Raw genomic sequence first — 14,906 nt, 5'->3', positions numbered from 1 at the left:
GTAAATCAAGTAACGTTCTTTCGCTCTAAACAGACGAAAGAAGAAAGCAATGGTAGAGGACCTCTTGTATCACTATAAACCACTGCACATCCAAGACCCGCGCGAATGGTGTGTGATAACCTCTCCCCACACCCTATCAATGAATTTTAGTTAATTATGTCTGCAAATTTAGCTCATTTAAACCAGCAAATCGGCATATGTAAATCCCATAGTACAGACGGCAAACTTGGACTTTTAGAATTGTCGGCAAATGTGAAAAGCGAGGACCTTTTTTTTTTTTAGACAAAAAAATACTTATGGCATTTTTGCTACACTCAATAAAAAATCCTGGATCCGCCCCTGAATTAGATTAAAAACTGAAAAAAAAAAAGCATTAAATAAACAGAAGAACTAAACGCAAAGATAAAAGAATAAAAATGTTTGTGATAAATTCTAAAATAAAAAAACTTTAAGTTTTTAAATGATACAAAAATAATATTTTTTAAGTTTTATTAATTTATGTTGTATGAATTGTTTATACTGTCATGTATTTTGTGTATTGCTTATAATGTCGTGTGTTTTTTTGTATTTATTTATACTGTTGCGTAATTTTGCGCATCGTTCATATTGCAAATTATTTTTATTGTTGCTTTTTATGTTGCTATTATACAAGTTATTTCTTGTTTTTTGTCTCATAATATTTAAAAAAATATCCTTTTTTTTTAACTTTCTTCATTATTTTATCATCCTTCTGATCGTCAAACGTTGTGTTATCTCATTCGTTTGTTATCATTTCAGTTTATTTACTTTTGCCCTTTTTTTGTGTTGATTGTCTTGCTTTTTTTAAATATTTTTTTTCTTTTTTTTCTTTTGTTTAATTTTATTTTGGTTACTATATTACTTTTTTTTGCTTTATTTGTTTATTTTATTAAGGTGTCACTCCAATGACTAGTTTTTAACTATATGAGTGACACCGAACCTAGTTTTGTGAAATTATATATCACTTTGTAATTATTTTATTGTTAATTTTATGGTTAAATAAATGGATAAAAAAAAATAGTGCTATGGATCTTATAATTATAATAATAAATATTAAATGTAAGAAATTTTTTAAAGCACCATATTTTCTTATGTTTTGTTCATCGTTTATAGCATGACTTATAAATTCTGCACTAAGAAATAATAATGCATTAAAATATCCATGGTTTATTAAATGAAATAAACCTAAATCATAAAAAGAAAACCCACAAATCATAATCATATAACCGAATTGACTATAAATATGCTATTACTGTTTTTAAATCATTTTGAACCATTCCTATAGTTGCTGAGAAAAAAGAAGTTAAACTTCCTATAATAATTATTAAAATTGATATAGAAGATGAAAGTTTAAATATAGGCGACATTCTAATAATTAAAAATACCCCAGATGTAACCATTGCAGTATATCTTATTACGCCTTCTAAAATAAATAAAAAATGGAATATAAAGAATAGAGAAATTATTGATAATAGAAATTATGAATATGTCATTGAATTCAAAAGATCCAGTAAAAATTCTTAAATATATTATTCCAATCAGTAGTACAATGTCCCCCAATTTATTTATAATCAATGCTTTTATTGCTGATTTAAGAGCTTGTATTCTGGTATAAAAAATAATCAATAAATATGAACACAATCCTGCTCCTTCTCATCCTATAAAAACTTGAATTAAATTTGAACTTGATATTATTCATAAAAAAAGTAAATAAGAATAAGAAAATAAATAAACAAAAAACGAAGCAGTAATCACTAAAACCAACATGTTAGTATTGATGAAATGAAATGTTAAATTAAATGAATTATTCAATATACCTAAATTACATCAACTTAGTAAGCTATAGTATAAAAAATTATTGTTAAAATTGATTTCATAAAAAATAATTTAAGAATTTATAAGTGTTGTAATAATAATGATAAAAGAGATTAATTTAACACCTTTATTATCAAAAAATCTACTAAAAAATACCCGCATAATTTACTATTAAATAAAGGTAAAAAAATTTTAATTAAAACCATATTATAAGTTTAATAAATTAATTATTAAAGAAATATAAAACTTAGGGTTTAATAAATAAGATAATGTATAATACAATGTAAAACCTAGATAAATAAAATTGTTTTGTTTAAAGAAATAACATTGTTTCAAGAAATGTAAAAATTATTATTTTCGAATAAAAGTATTTTTACTATTCTTAAATAAATATTCCAATACAAAATAAATATTCCAATACAAGCAATAAGTAAACATAAACATCCTGCTACGATATAGTTTATTAGAGTGGAAAATTTCTGCTAAAGAAAAGGTTATAATAACTAAAGCAATTGTTAAAATTTTATTATTCATTAAATATCCACTTAATTCTATATTGAATTCAATATTGTTTTTGTATAATATTAATATCATAATTATAAATAGATTTGTAAATAAGTAAATAAAAAGATATAACATACAAATTTCAATACCTACTATATTATTTAAATTTAAAGATATAATAATAAATTCAAAATTAAAAACATTATTGGCTATTACCTTTTTATTTTAGTTTGATTAAATTCAGCGATGGTTCCTATAATTATTGATAATGCTCCTATAAGCATAACAATTTCAATAAATAATTTACATAAAGAAGATAATAACAGTATTAACATAAGATCTGAACATTGATAAATATCAGCAGTTCAATAATGAAATAGAGCTAAGCCTAATTTAAATAAAAAAGATAAGATTAATATTTGAATAAAAGAGATAAGATTTGAATAAAAGAGATAAGATTAATATTTGAATAAAAGAGATTAATATGGAATTGCTAAAAGAGTAAAACAAGATGAATTTTTAAGAATAAAATTGAATAAATTTAAATTTAATAAAATTGAACTTTTAAATAAATACGCAAGACCTAAAAGAAAAAACCCAGATAAAATGCTACATAAGATAAAGTATTTTAAACTTGCTTCTAAACTTTTTATATTATTTCTATTAGAACCAATAAGAACAAACAATGAAAAATTTGAATTTCTGCAGATAAATATAATATTATTAAACTATTAGATAATATTATTGTTATTATCGTCTATATATATATAAAGGGCAATGTGTGTGTGTGTGTTTGTTTGTTTGTTCTCTATAGAAATCCAAACCGCCGGACCGATCTCGATGAAATTTGGCATGGGGGTAGTCCTCGAGGGGGAGAAGGTTCTTAGCTGGGTTTTGACCCCGTACACCGACCTCCGGGGTCAGGGGGGCCCAAAAATGGGCCCCCTGACCCCGGGGTCAAGGGGACCCCTTTTTTGGGTCCATTTTTGGGCCCATTTTTGTGTACAGACATCAGGTAAGCCAGTTTAAATATTGGCCCGGGCAACGCCGGGTAACTCCAGCTATCTACTATATATATAAAGGGCAATGTGTGTGTGTGTTTGTTTTTTTGTTCTCTATAGAAATCCAAACCGCCGGATCGATCTCGATGAAATTTGGCATGGGGGTAGTCCTCGAGGGGGAGAAGGTTCTTAGCTGGGTTTTGACCCCGTACCCCGATCCCCGGGGTCAAGGGGGCCCCAAAATGGGCCCCCCTGACCCCAAAGTCAGGGGGGACCATTTTTTGGGCCCATTTTTGGGCCCGTTTTTGTGTACAGATATCAGGTAAGCCAGTTGAAATATTGGCCCGGGCAACGCCGGGTAACTCATGCTAGTTGATAATAAAATAAAACTATATGAAATAAGTTTTCTAATATTAAATATAAATTATTTAAAATAATAATAAAAATTATTATACCAATATATAAAAAAGAATTTGCTTCAACAAATTGTGTGATTATAATAAATAAAATTATTGATGGAATTAAATTAAAAAATTATATTTATTTAAGTATAAGTTTAATATAATAAAAACTATAAATGTAAATATTAATAAATTATTATAATCAATAATCATGAAAATTATTACATTTAAAGAATCAAACTTTTATTATGCCAATCTGAAAAAGTTTAGAACCTCATCAATATATACATATATATATATATATATATATATATATATATATATATATATATATATATATATATATATATATATATATATATATATATATATATATATATATATATATATATATATATGTATATATATATATATATATATATATATATATATATATATATATATATATATATATATATATATATATATATATATATATATGTATATATATATATATATACATATAAATAATCAGACAACATCAACAAAATGTCAATCAGACAACATCAACAAAAATGTCATCATGATGCAGCTTCAAAAGTAAAATGACGAGAATTATTAAAGTGAGAATAATAAATTTTAAGTAAACATACTAATAAAAATATTGTACCAATAATAACATGAATTCCATGAAATCCTGTAGCTACAAAAAAAAAAAAAAAAAAAAAAATAGAACCATAAACTGAATCAGATATACAAAACATAGATTCTAAATATTCTAAAGCTTGTAAAAATGTAAATAATAAACCTAAAGTAATAGTAATTATTAAACTAATTTAATTTCTGTTTAAAATTAAACTATGATGACATCAAGTAATACTCACTCCTGATGATAAAAGAATAATAGTATTTAATAACGGAATAGAAAACGGGTTTAATGTTATTATTCCTAAAGGTGATCAATTTTTTCCTATTTCTACAGAAGGAGAAAGGCTAGAATGAAAAAATGCTCAGAAAAAAGATAAGAAAAGAAATATTTCTGAAACTATAAATAATATAAAACCTAATTTTAGACCTGTTAAAACTAATTTAGTATAAGCCCTTTCTAAACTAGATTCTGTAAATATATCAGAGAATCATAAGACCATAAATAAAATTAAACTTAGTAATAAAGGATAATAAAACTCCTTATAAAAATAAGCAACAGTATTTAAAGTTAAGTACAATACAACCATAGATATAAAAAATGGCTAAGGATTACGATATACTAATTGAATAGGATGATAACATTTTTCCATTAGTGTAAGATTAAACTATCTTTCGAATAAATTAAACATAAAAGAGTAGAAACATAAGCTTGAATAATTAAAACACCTATTTCTAATATAATCATAAATATAATAATCATTCGTGGAAATAAGTTAAAAAAAGAGAAGAAAAATATACATATCAAATATAAAATCAGAAAAAATAGGTAATAAAATATGACCAGCTGTTAAATTAGCTGCTAAACGCATTCATAAGGCTATAGATCTAGAAACATGACTAGCTAATTCTATAAATACTAATAAAGGAGAAAGACCTAAAGGAGCTTTTGTTGGCCTAAACATACTTAGATAAGACCTTTTAAAATTAAAAACCCAAGTATTATTATGGATACTCATATAAAAAATAATAATCCAAAAGTTAATGAAATATGGATGGTTAAGCGCCAAACCAGCCAATACATCAAAGTTGAAAAAAATTAGTTTATATTAAAAAATGATTTATGTAGTGTTTCTTTGCAAACACCAAAACACTATAATTAAAATTTTTAAGTGCACTGAACTCTTAAACTTTGCATCAAATTATCTTATTTCATCATATTCGTTGTATAGACTGATTTGGCGCTTAGTTATCCATATGATTAGTAGATGGCAAAGTAAAAAAAAAATTCTAATAAATTTATTGACAAAAGATAAAAAAAAAACAAAGTTGAAAAAAATAATTCGTATATTTGTGAGTTGTTTCCTAAATTTTCTTTTACAATTTGAAAAAAATGATTAACAATCGTTTCAAAACAATTGATTTCTTGAAGGAATTATAACATTAAAATTGATTTCTTGAAGGAATTATAACATTAAAATTGATTTCTTGAAGGAATTATAACATTAAAATTGATTTCTTGAAGGAATTATAACATTAAAATTGATTTCTTGAAGGAATTATAACATTAAAACTGATTTCTTGAAGGAATTATAACATTAAAATTGATTTCTTGAAGGAATTATAATATTAAAATTGATTTCTTGAAGGAATTATAACTTTAAAATTTAGAGCTACAAAAATTATAAATACAGATAATATTAATATTAAGTGAGAGTCAAACAATTTCTATATTATTCAATATAGAAATTGTTTAAAATTATTTTTATTTGATTCTGAATTATTTGAAATAAAATTATTTCTTATTTTCAGGACTAAGAAAAAGTTATACAATTTTAAACTTAATAAAATTTATTGAGCAGTCGTGGCGCAGTGGTAGCGCACTTGCCTCAGAAACAAAGAATCCGTGGTTCAAACCCCACCTCTGGGCAAGTTTTGCGACATCGGTTAGGAAGGAGGCGTGAACTTCCAATCAAATGATCATCCGCGGTGCTCTGTGATAAGATCGTAAGGAATTCTTGGGGCACCTAAATAAAATTTAAAAAATAAATAAAAAAAAATTCAAATTAAAAATGTCTACATTTATTATTTTATATCTTTTGTGTTTTTGTTTTTATCCTGATTTAGTAGGGTTATATTTGATTGAAAATATTATATTTTTAGAAAATTAAATTTTTTATTATATTCTTTTTACCATTTACTTAGTTCTATCAAATCTGTTCTAATAATTGAATCAGAAACAAAAGTTACGTTTATATTCTACGCTACTGCAATAATTGAAAAGCGATTGGTTATTAAAAAGCGTTATCAATTAAATTAAAAAGGATTAATTATTAATACCTGTGCTGTATTTTTATTTTTATAATTAAAAAATGTTGGAGACTGATTTCAAAAAAATGTAGACATTTTAGTAAATAGCACAGTTAACCTTAAATTACAACTATTAATTCATATTTTTGTTGAAACATTTTGACATTGTTCAACAGTTTGTTTTGTTGCCCAAATCAGTAGAATACGCAATTTAGAATACAAAAAACTAGTTTTCATCTTTATGATTCTACTAACATAATTTTTATTTTAAAGCGTTGTGTAATGAAATGCTATGTCTTTATTAAAAAGTCGAAAGTTATCATAAATTTAAAAAAATTAGTAAAACTGCGAACTCATTACACGCCCTGATCTCTTTATATTGTAGATAATGTTTTTAATATTTTAGTTAAACATTCGTATATATATATATATATATATATATATATATATATATATATATATATATATATATATATATATATATATATATATATGTATATATATATATGTATATATATATATATATATATATATATATATATATATATATATATATATATATATATATATATATATATATATATATATATATATACATATATACACATATATAAACATAAAACTAAGCTAAAAAAACTGTACTTAATAAATTAAAAAAATTCATTATTCCCCCTAAAAAATTGGTTAACTTAGGTAAATAACAAAACAAATTTTTAAATATTATTTAATGCAAATATTATTCGCTAAGTGATATAAAAATGAGAAAAGAGTGAGAGACGATAGTTTTTTTTTGTTTTGTTTTTTTTTTTAATTATGAATGTAAGTCTGCAACAATCTTAACACAATCGTGTTAAATAGAACTATAGATTTTAATAAATTTTTTGTTGGTAAAGTTAAGCGTTTAAATAATCATTGTTTATTTTGTTTTCACTTGATTCCTATTTTTTTAGTGTTTATTTATTTAACTTATATATATATATATATATATATATATATATATATATATATATATATATATATATATATATATATACAGTATTGGACAAAACATTTGCAACCAACATCGAACAATGCTAAAAAGTGTATTTTGTACTTTCGTGCACAAATAAAGAACTTTGTCTCAAAACAGTTACATAGTTATTTCTCTTATTATTGAAAAAATGCAGCACTTTTATATAAAGAAACTAAATTAGCATTATTTGGTTGCACTCGTTTTGCCCGATACTGTATATATATTTATATATATATATACATATACATATATATATATATATATATATATATATATATATATATATATATATATATATATATATATATATATATATATATATATATATATATATATATATATATATATACTTATACATATATATATATATATATATATATATATATATATATATATATATATATATATATATATATATATATATATATATATATATATATATATATATATATATATGTATGTATATAAAAATGTTACCATTATATTTTTTTAGAAATGCTTTTTAAATAAAAAGATTATTTTTTTAGCTAAATGACATATCGAGTTAAGTATCATATATAAGAAAAAATTAAATAACAAACAAGTAAAAGAGTGATGATTTTAAAGCAGGTGAGACAAATATCTTAAATCTTAGATGGTTTCGCTAATATTGGAAATCTTTGATTTCGCCTACATATGATTAGACTTTTTTCTTCTTATAATCTCAAAATAATTTACATCATCAAAAAATATGCTGCGTTTATACAGCATTATATACAGTTTATATACAGCAGGGTATTAAGTTTTTATTTATTGTTAACAGTTATTATTTAATTTTTTTCTTTAACTTCGCTTTCTTAACTAAATTTAAACTAATTCATTTTTATAAAATTAAATGTTTTGTTTAAACTGGTATTGAGAAAAAGATGTCAACAAACGTTTTTGCAGTTGACAGAGGGTCCAATAAAAAGTTACCAAAAAGTAATAAAAGTTGCTATTTTAGAGTTTTTCTTCAACAACATGAACGTCATATTCATTTCAACAAATGCACCTTAGCGAGCTCCATTCAATAAATTTGGATAAAAAGTGGCTCTAATAAGTAAGAAACTTACAAACTTACTAACATAAAAAGTTGTTTTGGTTATGCTATGAAAAACAAGAAACAAATATCTAGAAAAGAAAATATATTACATTTGATGGCAAATTTCATCCAATAATTAAAACTTAAATTTTTTGAGTTTTAATTTTCTTATTAAAATTTTTCAGTTTATTAAAATTTGTTTTAAATTAAAATTAAAATATATTTACAGTTTAAATAAGAATATTAGATTTGATAGGTTGAGATAAATAGATGAGATAGGTTGAGATAAATAGATTTGATAGGTTGAGATAAATAGATTTGATAGGTTGAGATAAATAGATGAGATAGGTTGAGATAAATAGAATTGATAGGTTGAGATAAATAGATGAGATAGGTTGAGATAAATAGATTTGATAGGTTGAGATAAATAGATGAGATAGGTTGAGATAAATAGATGAGATAGGTTGAGATAAATAGATTTGATAGGTTGAGATAAATAGATGAGATAGGTTGAGATAAATAGATGAGATAGGTTGAGATAAATAGATGAGATAGGTTGAGATAAATAGATGAGATAGGTTGAGATAAATAGATGAGATAGGTTGAGATAAATAGATGAGATAGGTTGAGATTATCTTTTATCTTTTCTCATTATTTTTAACAGCTAATCCGCTCACTCATTTTTTTTTTTTTTTTTCATAGTTTCAAAAAAAGTATTTTTTTTTCTCTAAAATTGTTATACTATAAAATAGTAATTTTGGCACTAAAATTGTAAAAAACTAAAATCAGAATATTAGTTATATTGTAAAAAAGATTAAATCGAAAATACAAGTAAACTTATCAAAATCATCATTTAACTTTAAATCTAACTAATTAAAATAAACTCATCGAAATCATAGTTTATTTTTAAAACAAGCATACAAATAAACCATCACAATATTACTTATTGTCTTTAATTAAACATAATGGCATTAGCCATATATTTATCATTTGTAAGGAAGGAGACGTGGATATTCTGGTTAAATGCTAATCCGTGGTGCTCCGACATATCACCTTTATGACTTTTGGAGCACCTAAACAAATAAAAAAACTATATATAAATAAAATAAAAAGCATGCTTAAATTTCGTTAAGAAATATTTCAGACGTTAAGAAATTTAACAGACAGGTATATGTGTATACTGGCAGCAATAGATTTTAAAAATTGGAAGTTACACCAGCTTCTGAAAAAAAGAAACGTTAACTAATTATTTTTTGATTCTGAAGCGGGATGAAAAGTCACTTTTTACTAGACTTAAACGATTTGTTAATCGTGCAAGTCTAGTAAAAAAAAACCTTGGTGGAATTTTGTTTAACGCTACAGTATTGGACAAAACATTTGCAGCCAACATCGAACATTGCTAAAAAGTGTTCCTAATTTTACATGTCTTAAAAACGAAACGAACTATACTACCACAGCAAACAGTTCAGGAGTCTGGAGTCATAGCATGCCATGACATGAGCAATCAGCTGACAGGTGACAGCACCCAGGCAGTATTTTGTTGACAAGTGCCATTTTGCAGCGGACAAAACAAGTGCAACTTTTTTGGTTTGTTTCATTTTCTTAAGTCTGGTCCGTGTCAACGTCACGGAAGTTTTTAAATAATTAAAGGAAGTATCCAGGAGTTTCCAGAAGCATGCAGAAGCTTCCAGATGTTTCCAGAAGAAGCATCTGGAAGCATCCAGTAGTATCCAGAAATATCCAGAACCATTCAGAAGCATCCAGACGCATTCAGAAGCTTCCAAAAGCATCGAAAAGAAGCATCTAGAATCTTTCAGAACAGGTTCACAAAGGTTCATTTTACTATATAAGAAACATGTAAATTGACATGTAATTCAGTCAGTATATGGAAGTCAATCAGTCAGTATTATCAAGACAGTTTATCGAAGTGAGTTTTATCAAAGTGTTTTATCAAAGAACATCAATACAAGAAGTGAAATACAACAAGTGTTTCATTACATCAATACAGTCCACATCCAACCAAGACGTTGTGTTCCACAGAGCATTATTGTATCATCACAAGGTAAATGTAACACGGTAAGCCTTGAGAAGCGTTATTATTAATTTTTATTATTTTTATGGCGTTCCACTTCTAGAGAGGATTCTATGATCGCCAGATCCGTCAAGAAGGATCCCTGGATATAATCAGTTGAGATACAAAAGCAATTAGAGCTGCCTGCAATGGACCAAACAATCAGACGACGTGCTGTTGAAGCCGGATTGTTTTCTCGACGCCCTGCAAAGAAACCGCTGATTTCACTAAAAAACCAGAAGAAAAGACTCCTATTTGCTACATCTCATATTGACTGGAATGTGCAGAAATGGCGAACTGTCCTGTTCAGTAATGAATCGAAGTTCAACATCATTGGGAGCGATGGCATTTGCCGTGTACGTCAACCGGCCGGAAAACGCCTCGATTTACGTTACTGCCATAAGACCGTGAAGCATGGTGGAGGCAATGTAATGGTCTGGGGGTGTTTTTCTGCTAACGGTCTAGGTCCAATACATCGAAACGATGGAATAATGGACCGTTTCATGTATAAAAATATCCTGAAAGATGTTATGTTACCTCATGCTGAATGGAATATGCCAATAAAATAAGTTTTTCAGCAAGACAACGATCCGATACACACTGCAAAAGTAGTCAAGCAGTGGTTTCAAGACAACCACCTACCGGTGATGGATTGACCGCCTCAATCTCCGGATCTCAACCCTATAAAGAACCTGTGGGAGATCGTCAACCGCAGAGTTAATCGTGAAGGTGTTCGTAATAAGGATCAACTGTTTAAACAAATCCAAAAGGCCTGGGCAGCGATTTCACAAAGTTTCATTGATCACCTGATCGAATCTCTGCCTCGAAGATGCAAGGCTGTGATTGACAACAAAAGATTTGCCACGAAATATTGATAGCGAAATACAGCTTGGTCAACATTTTGTCAAGTTGCACTTGTTTTGTCCAGAAGGAAATCAACTTTTTTTAATACTTTTGATTAATTTATTAATTTTCGTGTACAAATAATGAACTTTTTGATGAATAAAACTTGAAGAACTTTGTCTCTAAACAGTTACATAGTTATTTCTCTCTTTATTGAAAAATGCAGCACTTTTATATAAAGAAACTAAATTAGCATTATTTGGTTGCATTCGTTTTGTCCGATACTGTATATGCCGTATAATTAAGCCCTACTTTATTATGTTTAAATGACGTTTATAAAAAGTTTTAAAGAAATTCATAATTTTTTAATATTGAACATCTTTAGTTATAATATTATAACAATTTCATTATAGATATAATATACATTTCATTATAAATATAGTACAATTTATAATATATAATACTTTACAATATATAATAATAAAATTTATAATAGATAATACAATTTCATTATAGATATAATATACATATGTAATAGATATAATATACATATGTATGTTTTATAGATATAATATACATTTTTTTTTTTATAGATTTTCAATAATAATAATAATGACAAATAATAATAATCAATCAAAATATTTCTACTAGTTATTACACTTCATGGATCTTTTACAAATACTAAACATTACTTACAAATACATGCACCAATATTAAGTAAAAATCCTGCTGGAGTTAATAACAATAACATTATTAATAATGTAATAGTAACCAATAACAGCCGTTATTGAATTAATTATAAGAGTGGAAGTAGCAATAATAACAATAATAATAATGATAATGCTAATAATTGTAAAATTAATAACAATAATCTAGACAAAAAATAATAATTTAATTATACTAGAAACACACATAAATTAACACACACTCAAACACACACACACACACACTCACACACTCACACGAATAATTTTGTATGATGGGTTAAATAAGAAATATTATTTTAAGTTAATTCTATTATAAGCTTGATCGGTTTTAAAAACTATAGTGTTTTTATGTCATAATGGATGGTTATCATACTGGACGGTTTTCCACGTTATGATTTTCTCAATAAAAATGATATTATATAACTTTTTAAGCAAGATGTTTTTCCAAAAGCTAAACTAGTTTACTTTATAGACCAAAACTAAGTAATTTTATTGTGAAACCATAATTATAACGAATGCTTTTCGAGGTTCAAGAACTCCTACCCAAAACACATCTAAATTTTATATTGTAGTTTTTCTTTTTCAAGGGGAGTTTCTTTCACAACAAAGAAGTAACACCCAAAGGAGTAGTTTAAGGAAAAAATAATTATTTTAGGATTTAAAAATAGTTTTAGTAAAATTTTCACAAATTATTAATAAAGATAACAAGTTGGATATAAAAGTAACTCATTCCTTTTCATCCCAATGTAGCTCCATATTTTTTTTTAATGAAATGATTTTTTGGATAAACTTGGATATACAAAAAAAGAAAAATATATTCCAATGGAAATAAAAAAACTGTGATCGTTTTGGAATGTTTTGGATCATACATAAAAATTGCCTCGAAAATAATCTTTTATCAGACGGCATGTTACAAAATGTTTTGAAAAATTCTTAATTTCATTATTCCCATATTTCTGTGTAGGCTCTCAACATTTCCTTTACCAAAACATCCTCAAATATTTACCGATTGACCTCCATATTATAACGTTTATAGTAAACATTCTTCTGCACACCTTTCTTTTGCATATCTTTTCACAAATACACAACATTTTTAACCAAAAACATCAAATTCGGGCTCATCTCTTTACCTCCATTTAGCCTTTTTATCTTATAAGCTGGCAATATTAATGATTTCCGAGCTTTGTTGCTCATACACAATTGTATGAGCAACAAAGCACAAAGACACAGTAGCAAAATTTTTTGATAAAATGTTTTCTATCAAAAAAGGTGGATTAAAGCGACGGAAGCAAAAAAATAGTTTATTTTTCGTTTAATATAATTATTTTAAAAAAATATTGTATTAAAATAATCTCTCAAGTATTTGTTGAGGAGAGTAACCTGAAAATTTAAAGTTAGTTGCTTTTACATATATATCAGTGACAGATCCAGGGGAAAGGAGGGAGGGGATTTGCTTTCCTTCCCTCCTACCAGAATCTGAAAGTCCTAAAAATATCTTAGAAATCGAGGGCCTTAGTTTTTTTTTAGGAGACGTAAATGTTTGCGGCCGTGGCGCAGTGGTTAGAGCGCTTTATAAGCAAGAGATCCAGGTTCAAAACTACCCATGGACATACTTTTGCGTCACGGTAAGGAAGGAGGCGTGAACTTCCAGGTTAAATGCACTTCCGCGGTGCTCTGTGACAAGACTGTTAGGTCTTCTTGGTGCGCCTAAATAACAGTTAACAACAACAACAAAAAAAATGTGATACAAAATACTAAAATATTTCAACATTCACCCCCCCCCCCCCTCCACACCAAAAATTAATGGATTCGTCACTGATTTATATTACAATAAAACTTACACTTCCCTTAAAAGTATTACTTGTGGCGTTCTCCAAGGATCTATTCTAGGTCTTTCGCTTTTTCTTGTCTATATTTTATTCTTGTCTATATTTTATTCTTTTTGCAGATGATACCCAAGCTTTCTACACCCACTTTCTACACCCAAGCTTTCTACACCCATTCAAATAATAATAATCAAAGAATAAATTACTGTAATAGTTACTAAGATTTTAGGGTTTCTTGTTCCCATTCTCCATTCGCAGTAATTTTTTTTGTGAAGAATCTTTTCGTCATACATATGAACGTAAAAAAACTTGGAATAATTTTTTTGTTTAAAAGTTGGTTTTTTCAAACATTTAAAAACCTTCCTACGCCACTGAATATATATATATATATATATATATATATATATATTATATATTAAAGATATTGTTGCAAAATAGGTATATAATAGATAGATAGATATTTCGTTTTTTCGTCAATATAAAACTTTTTGAAAAAATTGTTAATGTGACAAATTGTCTGGAGCAAGCAGAAAACGATGGTTTTATCATCTTGCCCTGTTAATTTCAATTATATTTTACAATCAATATTAATTAAATATAAGATAAACACAAATTATAAGATATTTAAATATATATAAATATAAAAACTCGTATAAGTAAAATAGCCAAGTAAATGTATCGTTTTAAATATAAATACAAGTAGATCCATTTTTT

General features: G+C 25.9%; 1 protein-coding gene across 1 annotated transcript in view; it reads left to right on the top strand.

Moving 5' to 3' along the window:
* Window positions 1-8,193: 8,193 nt before the first annotated feature.
* The window catches only part of LOC136088756 (adhesion G-protein coupled receptor D1-like), a 136,641-nt gene continuing 129,928 nt past the window's right edge, over window positions 8,194-14,906 (top strand). The window contains exon 1 of the mRNA XM_065813373.1: window positions 8,194-8,294. Coding sequence (XP_065669445.1) covers window positions 8,280-8,294 — 15 coding nt within the window. The 5' untranslated portion in view covers window positions 8,194-8,279. The remainder of the gene's footprint in view (window positions 8,295-14,906) is intronic.

The sequence above is a fragment of the Hydra vulgaris genome, chromosome 12, assembly GCF_038396675.1.
Source record: "Hydra vulgaris chromosome 12, alternate assembly HydraT2T_AEP".
In the NCBI taxonomy this organism is placed as follows: Eukaryota; Metazoa; Cnidaria; class Hydrozoa; order Anthoathecata; family Hydridae; genus Hydra; species Hydra vulgaris.
The sequence above is the reverse complement of the archived record's forward strand: the minus strand, read 5'-3'. Positions and strand labels throughout refer to the sequence as shown.